Below are 14,493 nucleotides of genomic sequence, written 5' to 3' on the forward strand. Positions count from 1 at the left end.
CTAGAAGAAGAAATCAGCCCCACCCCAGAGCCAAGCACCCTAGACTCAACCCCACAGAGGGCATACTCACCAGCCTCTCGGGTTGCATTTCGGCTTGTTGGCTTGGGTGGAGGGACGGGGGCCTGCTTACCAGGAGCCTTGGTAATTTTTTTAATAGGAGGCACTTCGTCACCCTTGGGGCTGGCCCCAGCAGCGGCCCCTTTTGGAGGCACAGGTGTTTTTTTGGGCTTAGGTTTGGGTTTAGGCTTAGGAAGAGCTGGAGGAGGCGGAGCAGGAGCTGCCGGTGTTTCAGAGTGGTTTTCAGTGTTCTCTACAAATGAGAAAGTGAACAGAAGCAGACTGATACGGACACACACCATACACACCATATAAAGAGAAGGAGCAAGACACAGTGCAACAGTGATACAAACATGCAGCTGCTTGGCCCCTGGGAACCAGTGGGGTTCTGCACCAGAGAGAGTGACGGTTGGGGTAAAGAAGATCAAAGGCTAAAAGCCAAACTAGGGTGTGCTCTCCAGGTCCAAAAATCACTCCTGTGATAAAATAAGACTGCACAAGTGACTGTACGAAGTCAAGTTCAGGGTGAACGTAGATGTCCACCACCAGGGGCTGACACCAACCTTGAACCGGTGGTTGCTGGACGATGATGTGGGCGTGAGTGCTAAGTTTTTAACCAAACGGAAGGACTCCAAGAGCGGCAGATCAGCGCATTACACACACCGCCACAGGGTGAGGCTGACAGCACAGCAATGGCTGGACTCAGAGTTACCCTTCACTGAGGGACTTTCTCAGGAGAACTCAAGCCCCATCAACCTGAACGGGATCTGTGCTCCGTCTCTGTCTCATTGTGGTCAAAAATCAATAATTTTCTAAGCTAAGGGAGACTCTCTAGAATCTGGTACAGGAAGCACAATGCACTGAAGAATAAACTATTTTCTATTATTAAAATTTTCTCAAGTTCTCCCAGGGCACTAGGGCAGCTTCCTGTTTTACAATAACTTCCTCTGACCTTTTCAAACCGTGTCACAACTGTAGGTACTGGAGGGTGCAGAAACCAAAAAAAATATCAAATTTGTTTTGTAGTGTAAATGCAAGTAATGAGTTTAAAAAGATAAACGTTAAAATTCATTTAAAAAATCATACCTAAGAACAGAAGCCTCACACAAGATTTTGCATAACTAGAGTAGTATTAGTTTCTCATTTTAAAAAGTGGGGATGCTGAACGTTCATCCACATATTCACATCCTTATCTTTTCTAATTGTGACTAGTTAAAATTAAAATACACTTTGGGTCCAAAGAGCTAAGCAGCATTTCAAAATGGAGCACAACAAAAAGTGTAAGACAGCGTTAAGACAAGACTGAGCCTTTACTGAATATGTTCTTCTATTATCCAATGACCGAGAAAGGATTTTAATATTGGAATGCATCACATTTTACTATTTCTTTTGTTTCATTTCTCATCCCAGTGAGTGTGAAGTGAGGACTCCTCCCCTTTTTTTTACATCTCCATCATTCTACATGTATAACTACCATAAAAATGATTGAAATTTCAGTATGTAATGAATAAAACTTTTCTTTTACCTTCCCTCAGTCATGCAACCCACCCCAGTCACTGCAGCCCAAACAGACTCCTGAACTTAATTTTACTCATTATCTGAGCTACTTAGTCAACATTTATCAGAGGCTACTTGGTATGTTTGCCTTTCTGTTTATATATCTTGTCTCTTCAACTAAGCTGCTTAGCATCTATAATACAGGAGTGGCTCTCCTAACCCACCAGGTCTGAACCACAAGGCCACTATACCGCAAGAGTCAGAGTTGAGAACAATACAAGTTGACAGTCACTGAAAACATTTTATTTTAATGTAAAACATACAAATGTACATTGATTTGCTAGTCTTTCGACTTAGGTTAGAGGCCTGTTCTTTAAGTACATCTTTGTACCTTTAGCCCCTGGCATAATGGAGATCCACCAATGACACCATCCGTGGTGAGAGCCAGTCACAGGGATCTGCACCATTTGGTATCTTAATTCTCTCTCCTGCTACGAAGCCTCACATCTCTTATCCTCTGCCTTCATGGCATATTACTGAGGGATCTTTTTTCTGTCTGCCTAAGGTTTTTAAATTCTAAAGTTATATCCCAAAGAATCCAGCTTCTGAGTTTGGGAAGGAGATGGTTCACTCTATGACAGCTGGAAATGACAATTCCTACCGGGTTGAGAATGTACACACTACACGCAAACTTCCGGCTACTCTTGGAGAAGCATGGTCCACTCCTCCCTCCTCTGTAAATTCTATCAATTATCTGTGTGTGTTTGCCATATGGCCAATGTTTATGTTTACTCTGCAGTGATTCCTAATGGGTGTATGTGTGTGTGTATGTGTGTATGTGTGCGCGAGCACACGCACGCAAACAGTATACTTTTCTGACTAAATTATAAACTGCTTTTCTCTGAAATTTTATATCCCATCAAGCAAGATGCTCTAAACATTATGTCTATTCAGTGAATGTGACTGATCAGCTGATAGTTATTAACACACACACACACATCCGTGGGAAGTGAACTCTTGTATCTGGGAGATAATGAATAACATCAAGAGGTATTTTTTACTATTAGCATACGATCTGAAGAAAAGACATAAACTGATGGTGTAGAGGAGTATTACCTTTTCAAGAGGAGGTTAAGAAAGGGCTGCCTATGCACTCTGGCTTGATGAGGATACTACATCTCATAACAATGGTCTGGAGGTGAGCTATTGACTACACTTCCAAATGTGCCTCCTTCCACCACATGGAGAGTCGAGTCCAACAACACTTAGAGCAAATCTGAGAACTGCGGGCGGCCTTCACTTTGCCTAGAATGCACTTGCCCCCATTCCTCTCCTTCGTCTGACTGCATCCTTCTTATCTCCTCCAGGTCTCAGTTTGGAAATATCTTCCTCTAAGACCCAATTTTGGTCCCACTTGCAAGCTCCCTGGTTTGCTGTCCTCGGGCCTCCCAGAGCACTTTGCATCTTGTATTACAATTGCCTGTGTACATGCTGCTCTCCACATAGGTCACGATCTGCTTGAAGCAAAGGTCGTTTCTTATGCACAGTGTGCTCTTTCCCTGGCCCCCGTGGCTGACCTTCATGCACGTGGGGAACAAATGCAGGTAAGATACTTGTTACTTCATGGAAAGCCCTCTACAATGACTCAACAGAAGTAATATCAGATACTTTTCAGATTTCTCATATTTAATACCAAGCTATATTTAAAAGATTGCAGATCAGTTTTTCTGCTGCTTATATATTTATTGATAAGGAATAATGGGAGACTAAGAGGCCCGAAGGCCTTCAGGAAAAAGTTTCCAGTGTTAGGCAGGAGAGGCCCAAGACCACCGCCCTAACTCAGAATCAGGTGCCCTCAGGAGCCCCAGGAACACCACGTGTCCTAGGTAGAACCTGCCCCCAGAGTAGTGGGAAGGCCACTTGACATTTGTTTTGTTTGCTTTGACGCTGATGTTTCAAATATTAAAGTACTGACATGCTGTCTCAAAAAGAGATACAAGCATCTAGGATGGTATGTGATGTGGTTTTGCAAATATAACCAGTTAATATATGAAATGAAGTTCTTGGGTAAGTTGACTTAATGCAAAAGGAAGGGGCACACTGCACCCCAAAATAAAGGGTAAACTGAGAACATGGGAGAGTAGATTTGCACGGTAGTAAGTTCAAATAAGAAGTGAGATCAAAAGAGGAGCAGAGGTAAGAGTAACTCTTAAGCTGTTTTTTAGTATGAAATGGTGTCTTTCCAGAGCAATGAATGGTTTGTTTATAAGATATTTTCTGTGTAACATGATACTCCATGATGTTAGTCAGGAGTGACATTCTTTTTACTGTCAGGAAGTGGTTTCCATACCAAATGCTTCCCCTCACTCAGTGTGGCTCCAGCGGGGGCACTGTCTACACAGCGAGAGGGAGGCTCCTCTGTCTTATTAGTGCTGGGGCACCATGTCCAGCCTTTCCATCTCCTTATGTACAGACCAGCCAAGCAAGATGCTATCTCGGACCTTATTTGACCAAAGAGAACTGAATGTACTAATCCGAAGTAAAAAATAAGAAAACAAAAACATCTCTCAAATATCCATGAACCTATGAAGTCTGCCATCTTTTTGGAACATCAGGCCTGCTGGTTTAATTAACATAAAACTGTCAGCAACTTTTTATTAGGCTGATAAGGGAAATACGGCCTTTGAAGTCTGTCCAGTGCACTGACTGACATTCCGCACGGACCAGGCAAGCACCAGAGATGGCACTGTTACATAAAGAAGGATGTGGTTTTGAATGTGAAAAGGCTGTACCAGGGACAAAGCACAGATGGATTTGAAAGTTAACAGTGTGGTGAGACAGGACAGTTGGACTAAAAAATAAAAAAGTAAAAAAAGAAATCACTGCATTTCAACTGAAACCTCTTAAACTCTATTCAGGTCTGTTTTCTCTTATGTTTCAGGAATATTATCATTAAAAATTTTAGTTAATTTCTCATAATCAGTTCTGAGAAATCAACTAACATATGATCTTAAGCATAACCAGAGCCCTTCAATGGAAACACTAAGTAAAACCCCATGAGTACCATACTTAATATGGAATAAAGCAAAATAATAAATTTCCAACAGATTATTAATAGAGGCTTCTAAAATTTTCAAAGGCTAATTTATATTCAAATAATAAGAGGTTATGGACTTCCTGAGAAGATGATTTTAAGTTGTGTCTGTCAAATGTTCTTTTGTTCCCTTTGCCTTTGGAGGATTTGGATCAAGAACAGAGGAAGAGAAGTTTCCTTCCAGCAGTTTCTAAGAGTTCTCAAAATGCCTAGAGAGCCCAAACTAGGTTTGACAAATTTATGCCATCCAACTCAGAGGCAGGCATTATGGAAAAACAGCCTGTTTTCTGAGGATTCATTTCTATGCAGCAGGAAATCATCTAGACTCTCCCAACAAAGCATTACCTTACGGGGGTTTCAGTTCAGGTTTGCATAAGTAAGAGGCTTGGGGGTTCCTGCAACCGTGATAGGAATGGTATGGAGATGTAGTCAATCAGTGACCAGGAACTTGTGAATATTCTGGGGGTCCTTGATAGACAAGTATTTTGCAGTTTCTGCAATCTACCATAGTATTTCACTTTGGAAACCGAAGTCTCTAAAGAAGCCTTCAGGGAATGGCATAATTGCCTCTGGCATATTTTGAAATTTCCAATTGCACAGACAAATAAATCATGGAGCGGAGGTTATGGCCATTCCAGCAACCAGAATCCCCGGCATTACTGGGAACTATTCCTGGGTCTCCCAGAAATGTCTGAACCTGGACCAGAACTTGCAGTGTTGGGTGTGTGGATGCCACCACCCAAGCTCCCACTTCTAAAGAGATAATGCTGGGCTGAGCGAGCCATCAATAGTTATGCTATTCCTCCAAGCTGAGCTGCTATAATTTGAAAGTAACCAGCAGAGAAAGATGTTCACACTGCTGGCTTTTTTTTTTTTTTTTTTTTTTTTTCTAAAGATACTGAGGGGCTTCCCTGGTGGCGCAGTGGTTAAGAATTCACCTGCCAATGCAGGGGACATGGGTTCGAGCCCTGGTCCAGGAAGATCCCACATGCCACAGAGCAACTAAGCCCGTGTGCCACAACTACTGAGCCTGCGCTCTAGAGCCCGCGAGCCACAACTACTGAGCCACGTGCCACAACTACTGAAGCCCGCACGCCTAGAGCCCAAGCTCCGCAACAAGAGAAGCCACTGCAGTGAGAAGCCCGCGCACCACAACCAAGAGTAGCCCCCGCTCGCTGCAACTAGAGAAAGCCCGCGTGCAGCAACGAAGACCCAATGCAGCCAAAAATAAATAAATAAAATAAATAAATTAAAAAAAAAAGATACTGAGAAAAAGCTCCTGAGGAAAGGATAACATTCCCAGACATCTCTAATGATAGAAGAGGCCAACCCTTCCGATTCTTACTATTAATTAGCCCCCTTTAATAAAACATTAAATGATGTGCTTATAAAATGGATGTAGCTACCTGAGGAAACCATCCAATTTCTCTTTGCTAGTTATCGTTGCTCTCCTCTTTGTATTTGCAGAACTCCTCTCTACTGGTCTTAGGGTCACTATTTGGACCCTAAGACCTGCTTCTCAACTTTGAGCTGTAAAAGAATACGGGGTTTCTCTTGATTTTACCTTTCTTATCTTCTGCCTTTTCCTCCAGAGGTGGTGCTTTTTCAGCTACAGAGCCATTACCTTCTTCAGATTTTACTACATTTTCCTCTCGGGTAGATTCCTCTCCGATGGGTATCATGTGCCCGTTTGAATTTTCAAAGTTAACTGTTACATCTCCATCTAAAAATGGGGAGAGAAACACCTAGATGTCTAACTTGATGGCTTTCTTAAAACCAAGTTTTCCAGTTACTAGGACTGTAGGGTTCATGTTTATGTTTCAGACCTGGGAACCAAATACATCCTGGACTATTTTCACCATGTTTTACTGAATAATTCATTCAAATGAAAGAGCTAGAAAATTCTTAGTCTCGGGGAAAGCAGCTATGGAGGGAGTATCCAGGAGCCATCTCAAGACAGTTAGGAACGATTAACCTAATTATAAAATATCCCTAGGCAGGAGAGTCCCTCTCTTCTTGGGCTTAGTTTTGGTTGAAGTCAATACTTAGGAGTCTCTTTGTCATTCAGAAACTGACCTGTGAAAAAAGGAATCTGAAAAATGGAATAAACATTTTTAACAAGCACCAAAAACACAAGGTGAATGCAAATACACAAATAACATGAAATGCAACTACACATACAAACGATTAGTGGGAGGATATGAACATTTCCAAGTACCACTGTCTCCAGAATATTACATCCATGACATGTTAACTTTACACAGTAATATAACTGCTACTCTATTCAGGGAAAGATGGCAGTAAGGCTAACTGTATTTTCATTTTCCTATTTATGGAAATATTAAAATATACTCAGGGAATTTTCATATATAGCTGACCAGGAAGTCTTTAAGTTGAGCTAATAATAATTTGAAAACATTAGGAAAAAAATGTAAAAAAAAGCAATTACAGGGGAATTTTTTAAAAATCACAACTGAAATTAAAATTTATGTTATCTAAATCACAAATAACTAATTTTAACACCCCTGAATGTTTATAAATTCCTAGGAGTTTCTAAAGTGAGAGAGATTTTGCCAAAACTCTTAATTCAGTGATGCTTGAAATTTTAACTGTAGTTCACATCAGGAAAATTTTAAGAAGCTGTGCTACCACTGTAAAAGCAAAATTAATGATTTGAAGTTTTTACTCAGCAAACTTGAAGAAATGCATGATTAGAGCTGATTTTATGCAATTTTTGATTAATCTTATTTTGGCAATCATTCTAAAACAGAGACCATCTCCCAAGTTTTCATTAAATATGATTGAATTGCTTTGGCTCAACAATAAAATCCATTGGCCTTATTGACAAAAACAAGCATGGCATTTTAATAAGTAAAATACATGTCACAGAATTATGTCATACTTAAAATGAACAACTGTTCCTTAGTCATGTAACTTCCAAGTACCTATAATCCGATTCCTGTATAAAACTAAAATAGACAATAATTGAAGGCAATGCCATTGCAAGAAGATCTCAACTATTTCAATAAAATTAAGGTAATGATTTTTTAAAGACTATACAACAAACCAAAAAGAAAACAAAAGATTCTTAGTTCTTATTACTGGATCCCAAGAAATTTGCTAGTAAAAAAAAGAGGGAGGGGAGACACAATATAATGTCCAGGTACTGGATTCAGAAAAACAAAAAATAATATAAGAACGGAAAATTCCAGACAAAATAGAAAACGACTTCTTTATATAAAAATCCTCAATTTTTAGGTAACCCAAATATAAATTTACCTTTGTTTTCTATGACTTTAGTTGGTAATGAAAACATGTTGAAATCATGTTAATGACAATTTAATTGTTTTAACCATTATTACATTAAAAATTCTTTAGTAGACTAAATAACTAATTTTTAAAATTCAGAACAAAAAACCTAGAGAGAAAATTAAATAATTGTGGGCACAAGAAGAAATTGGATTATCACATGATAGAAAGAAATAATCAACAATGTAGAAAGATACTTACTCTGAGATATAAAGCTAAAGTATAGGAAATAATAGAAAAAGGAGTCATGTTTGTAATAAATATGGAATTCAAGAATAAAACAGAGGAGAACTGAAGTTATTATTAATTAATTGGTGTGTGTATTGAAAAGGTTTTCTAGTTTTGTGTATTATTTTATCAGTAGAGTTAAAATAAGTTAAGTCCTTGATATAGTTTATGTATGTAAGTAAAATACAAGCTCAGCAAAGGAAGGCAAGACAAGATGCTGAGCCAGGCTGCAGGTTACAGTAAGATGTGCCCACTCCAAGTCTTACAGGAGCATTTGTATGCAAAGGAAGGAGAAAACTCAGACAAGAGTCGTAAGCTTAAAGTAAACCAAGAGATAAAGCACACAGAAATAAGTGGTTAAATAAGAAGCATGAGAGTATTTGAGGGATTTCCCTCTTTCTGGTAAACTGGTACATTGGGGATACAGTTAACAGAGGAACAGAGACAAGAAGAAAATCATGTAAGAACAGAAGTTGAGTGACTCATTAGAAGGTTAAAGAGGACACCATGGGAGAAAAAGAAAGGAGGCTGTTATGCAGGCAGAAACATCTACATGCCTTCATGTTAAAGCTAAGGGAAAAGATGGAAGGTAAGAACCAGAAGATGATTAAACTTGGACCAGACCATGGACTTCTCAGGAGAGACGGCCAATCACTGAATTTTTAGATTGAAGTTAGATCTTGGCGTAAAAAAGGTCATCTAAAAGGAATAATAATAGCTGGGAGTGAAGGTATGGGGTGGAATGGGATGAGGTCAAATCCAGGGTAGCTGGCAGGATTTTAAAAGTCTATTTGGCTCACTGAATAAAGGGCATAATTGACAAGCACCGTCAAGAGCTAAGACAAGGTCAAGAACATCAAGGCAAAGAATGAACCTTCACTGGCAGAAGAGAGGAGGTGTTCACCAAGCACAGCAGCTTCCAGTCTCTGGCAAGAGCTGGAAACAGACCGAAATTCTCAAGATAATTGTTTTTGGAAAAATGACAGAAAACTATTTTCCCCAGCCCTAGGCTGAAAGTGGGGAAGGGCTCTATTTACAATAAGCCTCACTGGGAACTTCTAAGTATTTGGTAATTTCTGTAGTTCTATATAGGGACCATGCAAAAAGTAGAAAGTAAGACTCAGTAATTGATGACTTCCCAAACATTAAACCTATACTACACTATGTTTAGCTTAAAGACTGTTTTGTTATTTTATGTTTTAAAACTTTTAACGTTCGGTCTGCAAACATTAAATACAAAAATCCAATAGAGTCAGATTTCTGGAAAGTAAGTATATGAAATTGTAATCCATCTTGCAAATAGTTTAACAGATTAGGCAAAATAAAACCAAGCAATGTTAAGCATTTCTTTCAGCTGACCACTGACTGCCACTTGTCTTTAGAAAAAGTAAACGCTTTTCTAGCTATAATTTTTAATTGGGTAAAAAAAGAGGCCTTTAGTCTCTAACTTTAATACTCATTAACAGTTTTGATCAGAAATTTTTCCTTTTTTTCCTTTCTTTGAAAAGGTTTCCAAATAAAGGATACCAAAACAGTGCACTGGCCCACGCTATAAAGGTGATCGCCCAGCATTGAGCTTTCAGTGGACATGTAATTTCTCTGCCGTCTCCAGGGAGATTAGGGAGGAAGCAAACTTTGATACCAGTAGCAAGCCCACCTTCAAGTACAAAAATGTTAAGGATGTACATTTTTTATTTCTAAAAGTCCCAGGAAGGAAATGAATAGCTTCAAGGTAATAGAAAATTAGGGACTACTTTAAGTTCATTCATAAAATGGAGTGAGAAAAGTACAATAAATAAAATACCTAAAATTTTGAGGGCTCAAGAAAAATGGCAGTATTCACTCCAGACGTCCCTATTTTCTCTGCAGGAGTAAAATAGTAAAGCATCTCCTAGCTCCTTCTAGAATATTCAGATGTTGGGAAAAGCGTGGCATTTGGATTTACAAATAGTGCATGCCAAAAGAGGTTAAGCTCTTTGCAAGGAATATATATCAGGAAATGAGAAGAACTATTATTTCAATTCCAAATCAACAGCATTTTATTTGTGCCTATAAAAGCACAATAATAATATTTTACCCCAGTAAATGTTTGGAGGGGTGGGGTGAGGAAAGGCATGAGGTAAGTCAGCAATGTTGCAACAAAAATTTCCTTTAGTTTTATAGTAGTGGGAGCAATGAAAATCATTCAGTATTATTTATTTGGAGAAATAACCATCTTGGTATTTCTTTTGAGGGTCTATCTCAGTTTCTATCTAATCCTTGTCTTTTTGAGCAAGATTCCCCCTTGGGAGGATAGAGGAAAAAAGGGAAGAAGATTAGAGGTAGGGGAAAAAACACTTGGAAATAATAATTGTTAGTGATATGGTGAGAGAGAGCTAGATTCAAAGAAATGAAAAGAGAACAATGCTGGGAAAATTACTTGAGAGAACACATAAAGCAGATTAATTTAATTTGCCCATTAATCCTTATTGACCGTACATTTGAGTGTATTACAGAGTATAAAGGACGAGAGGTCTGTTTACCATCTCTTTTCTCTCTCTTTTCTTTTACTGGTAGACTTAAGAAACCAAAAGGCATGAGCCGAGCTAAAACTTTGCATTTACTTAAACAATTGAGTTTATTTGTATAGACAGATTGAAGCTCAAGAATAGAGAATGAATCATGTAAGCATTTGTATCTTATCTGTATCTCCTGCCACAGAGTAGCTTTGTAAAGCTTTAGGTTTAGGGTGACATATGGTGAAGGACTCACCAAAAAGGTCATTGAATTTCTTCTCTAGAAAACCTTAGATTCTCTGCAGCCCACAAAGGCATTCTGAATTAAAGCAAGATTCTCAGAGTGTGGTACTTTATTTCCCAAAGACCATGATCATCTTAAATTTCAAAAGAAAAACGAAAGAAAGACCAAAGAAGGAAGGATCAAATTATTTTAAATGTATGATTAATTTCCTCACCTTGATCAGGCAATTCCTTAAGAACTCCCCTTCTTATCAGCTCCTCTCTACTTTGTCTTGTAGAAATCTTCCTTTCTAATACTTTTAAAAAGAATAAGCACAAGTAAGAATCAAGTCATTGCTTAAAATAATTATGAAAAACATTTCAAGTAGAATTGAGCATATTCATTCTGTTGACTTAAGGGCTCAAACCCCAGTTTTTCTGGTTGCCTAGCAAACCACGTGATTGGAATCAACATAATTAGGACAGGGCAAATAACCCTAGCCCAAGACCTGAAGCTCAGCCACTGTGCCTCGTCTTCCAAATAACGGAATGTGGCCAAGAATCCAGACACATTATCCCATATCAACTATGGAGCACCAAGGCTACTTCTCACTTGGAAATACTCCTTTCTTTAGTAATGATGCATTCTAAAACACAGGCTTCTATGAATGTGCAATGTATGAATGTGCTTACATGGAAAACAAACTTTCAGTAGACACTCAGGTAACTCAACTCATCTGAACCTCAGACAGAAGGGACTTCTTTTCTAGTGTTTTCTTTCTCACATCATCTATTACAAAAGTCCAACATTTCTGTAATTCTTTTCCCTGCCATACTCACAAGTTCTAGAGTGTTCTGGTGTATCCCCTGACAAATCCCAAGTCTTGGGAGGCTGGAGTTAATTCATGTTTTCATAGTATGTAAAGGAATGGGAATCTCAACACTGATTCTTTCTTTTTCTGGAAGAAATTAAATTCCTGGTACAACTTCAGAACGGAGTTTAGGAGCTCAGGGTGGGACTTCAGTAGTATTCACCTTTTATGTCTATAATATTAGTTCCTAAAGCCTACATGTCTATATGACCACTAGTTCCATTCCCCACTTTCAAGGGCCAAGAAGGTGGTATGACAGGGTCATAGCATCTTCTAATCCTTTGAGCCAACATTCCTCAAAGTGCGTTCTGCCAAACTCTATTCCCTCTGGATGTCCTGTTCAAGAAAGCACCTTGACACCTAAAACAGGGCCAGAGAAGGGATCTACCTAGGGCTCTTTGGGGAAAAGGAAAGGTACATTGGTGTAGAGTAGGTATGCACAGTAGGACTAGATTCTGACCCCCCCCTAAAATTCCTACCCCTGGCTTCATAATTTGCAAATCCTAAAGTCATCCTGGACGACATAATTTCAAGACCTAAATGAAACCCCATTGCCCCAAGCCACACCCTCACACATACTGAGAACGTGTTTTTTGGGGGGTGCTCCAGGTGGCCTGAAGCTAGGACACTGGGTGGGGGAGGGAGGGACGTGCCTTGGACCAGCAGCTTTGTATTAAGCGATGACATGAGCCCCAGAATAGCAACACTTAGTCTCTTAAAGAAATTGGATTTTTTCCCCCTTTCTGATAACTAGGAATTATGTATCTTGGTTGCCAGAAAATTCAGAGAAAAGCTTGATATTTACCATAGATTTCATATAATTCATGGATGAAATCTGTTTCCTCCTTCTTAGCGAGTGACCTGACTTCATTTATATTTTATGTATAGCATATGTGTACTGTTTGTTCTAAGTTTTGTCCAACTTTTTTTTTTGGTTAGACTCAGAATGTAAACAAACAAGAAAATGAATGAATGAATGAATGAATGAGTGAGTAAATGAATGAAAGGTCAAAAGAATGATACTGAACATCTCATTGGTTCACTTGGAGACACACACAGAAACCCCACGCCCCTTTAGGTCACTCACCCAGCCCCACTCTCCACCACCCCTTGCAGAAGCAAGTGACAACAGCTCACTGAAATGTTGGCGATTTCAACAGACAAAGTTACCTGGGTATGGGGGGCCAGCAGGAGCTGTTCTTTTATGGGAGCTCTTTTATGTAAAAAGAGTACTGTTGCTTAAAGGCAGCTTCAACATGTTCAGGTTTTGTCAAAGAGGAGAGAACCCCGGTCAGCACAGGAAGCCAAACAGCACCACCCACAATGACACTGGGGCACTGCGGAGATTGTGTGAGGGGTTCAGTAGGACCCTGAGCACTGCAGTCTCACGAGACTGTAGGACCCATTCACGCCTGACTGGGCCTCCAGGGGGAGCAGGCCTCTGAGACCTCTCACAGCGGGATCTCAGCCCCTACTCCTGGGGGTGGGCCCAGAGACCCCCAAGCTGTGCTGCACTAAGCTTGAGGCTGCAGGCACCACTGGGCACGGGATGAGCCCACATCCTGGGAAACTGAAGGCACTGCCTATTCAGAACACAGTCATGGTGGCTGTCTGCCCCTGGCTCTTAGGAAACAGAGCTTCTAATTGTTTGCTCCTCCGGTAAAGTGGCCTAAAACACAAAATAGTTGTCACGAGTCTTGGATGCTAGTTCCAGAACTTCCACGGCCAGTTGTGTGATGTTGGGAACTCTTCAAGTTCCAGGGCCCCTGACCCATTATCTGTAAATCAAGGGATGAGATTCAATGGCCGCTAAAGGACAGGTGGTCCAGCTCAAATAGTGCGTGATCCTGGATCATTAATCAAGGCCATTCTGTAATCTCTGCTTTGGGCACCTTTTAAAAGCTTTCATATTTGAACTTAAAAAAAAAAATCATCAGAGAGCCCGAAAATATCCCCTTGTTTCTGCCGTTCCATTATGGATCCCAGACGATGCTTTAGTTTAGTGTTAAGTTTTCTGTTGCTTTAATTCTAACTTAATCTCAGCTAAAAATCCCTCCTCTTTCTTCCATGTAAATACTGGAGCTAGACCTCGGCAGCTTGGCTTCCTGCCAAGAATCAAACTCCACTGCTTTGTTCTTTTGCTCTACCTCCTATAAAGAGGCCCTGATAGGAAAATGCCTTTGGCTATTTGTTTGGTCTTTGGCTGAGGGCATTTTTAACACATAATGCAGATAACTGTGTCCTGGGCCAAGGAGAACAAACTGCAGGCAACTAAGCATGGAAGGTATGCTGTCAAGGCACCAAGTTCCAACCACCATACTCCCAGAACAAGTATCTCACTCTTCATCTTTTAAAATATGTGCCTCATGTTTACAGAGTGTCTGTGTGTTTGCAGAACACGTTCACTGGACACTTTTTCATGGGCTCAGAAGTGTTTTGCATTGGAATGAATCTGCGAGGTCATTCTAGTCCAACATGCCACACAAAGCAGGAGTCCTTTCAGGAACATTCCTAAGATGTGCTCACCTGCCTGAAGACATTCGGAGGCAGGAGGGTCCCTTTGTGGCAGAGCCCCTCCAGTTCTCCATTGCCCTCGCTTTCAGGAAGGTATACCTCATCAGGAGCCAAAATCGCACTCCCTCCCTGTAACTTCGGCCCATTAATCAAGCCCACGCTCCCCATAGCTCTAGACTTGAGCAAGTCATCTGTGAGTGGGAAA

At 40.1% G+C, this 14,493-nt stretch overlaps 1 protein-coding gene across 7 annotated transcripts in view; it reads right to left on the bottom strand.

The window, feature by feature from the left end:
* Positions 1–14,493, bottom strand: part of PHACTR2 (phosphatase and actin regulator 2) — a 265,995-nt gene that overhangs the window by 44,379 nt on the left and 207,123 nt on the right. For 6 of the 7 annotated variants that reach the window (XR_009702787.1, XM_061206734.1, XM_061206732.1 and 3 more), the window contains exons 3-4: positions 11,139–11,219; positions 6,213–6,371 (exon numbers count right to left, since the gene is read on the bottom strand). Coding sequence is in view for 6 of the 7 variants with exons in the window: in XM_061206734.1 (XP_061062717.1) it covers positions 6,213–6,371; positions 11,139–11,219 (240 nt within the window). In the remaining variant the exon portion in view is untranslated. Of the gene's footprint in view, positions 1–70; positions 311–6,212; positions 6,372–11,138; positions 11,220–14,493 lie in introns of all 7 variants that reach the window. The other variant, XM_061206735.1, reaches the window with a different exon arrangement.

The sequence above is a fragment of the Eubalaena glacialis genome, chromosome 12 (genome assembly GCF_028564815.1).
Source record: "Eubalaena glacialis isolate mEubGla1 chromosome 12, mEubGla1.1.hap2.+ XY, whole genome shotgun sequence".
Lineage (NCBI taxonomy): Eukaryota > Metazoa > Chordata > Mammalia > Artiodactyla > Balaenidae > Eubalaena > Eubalaena glacialis.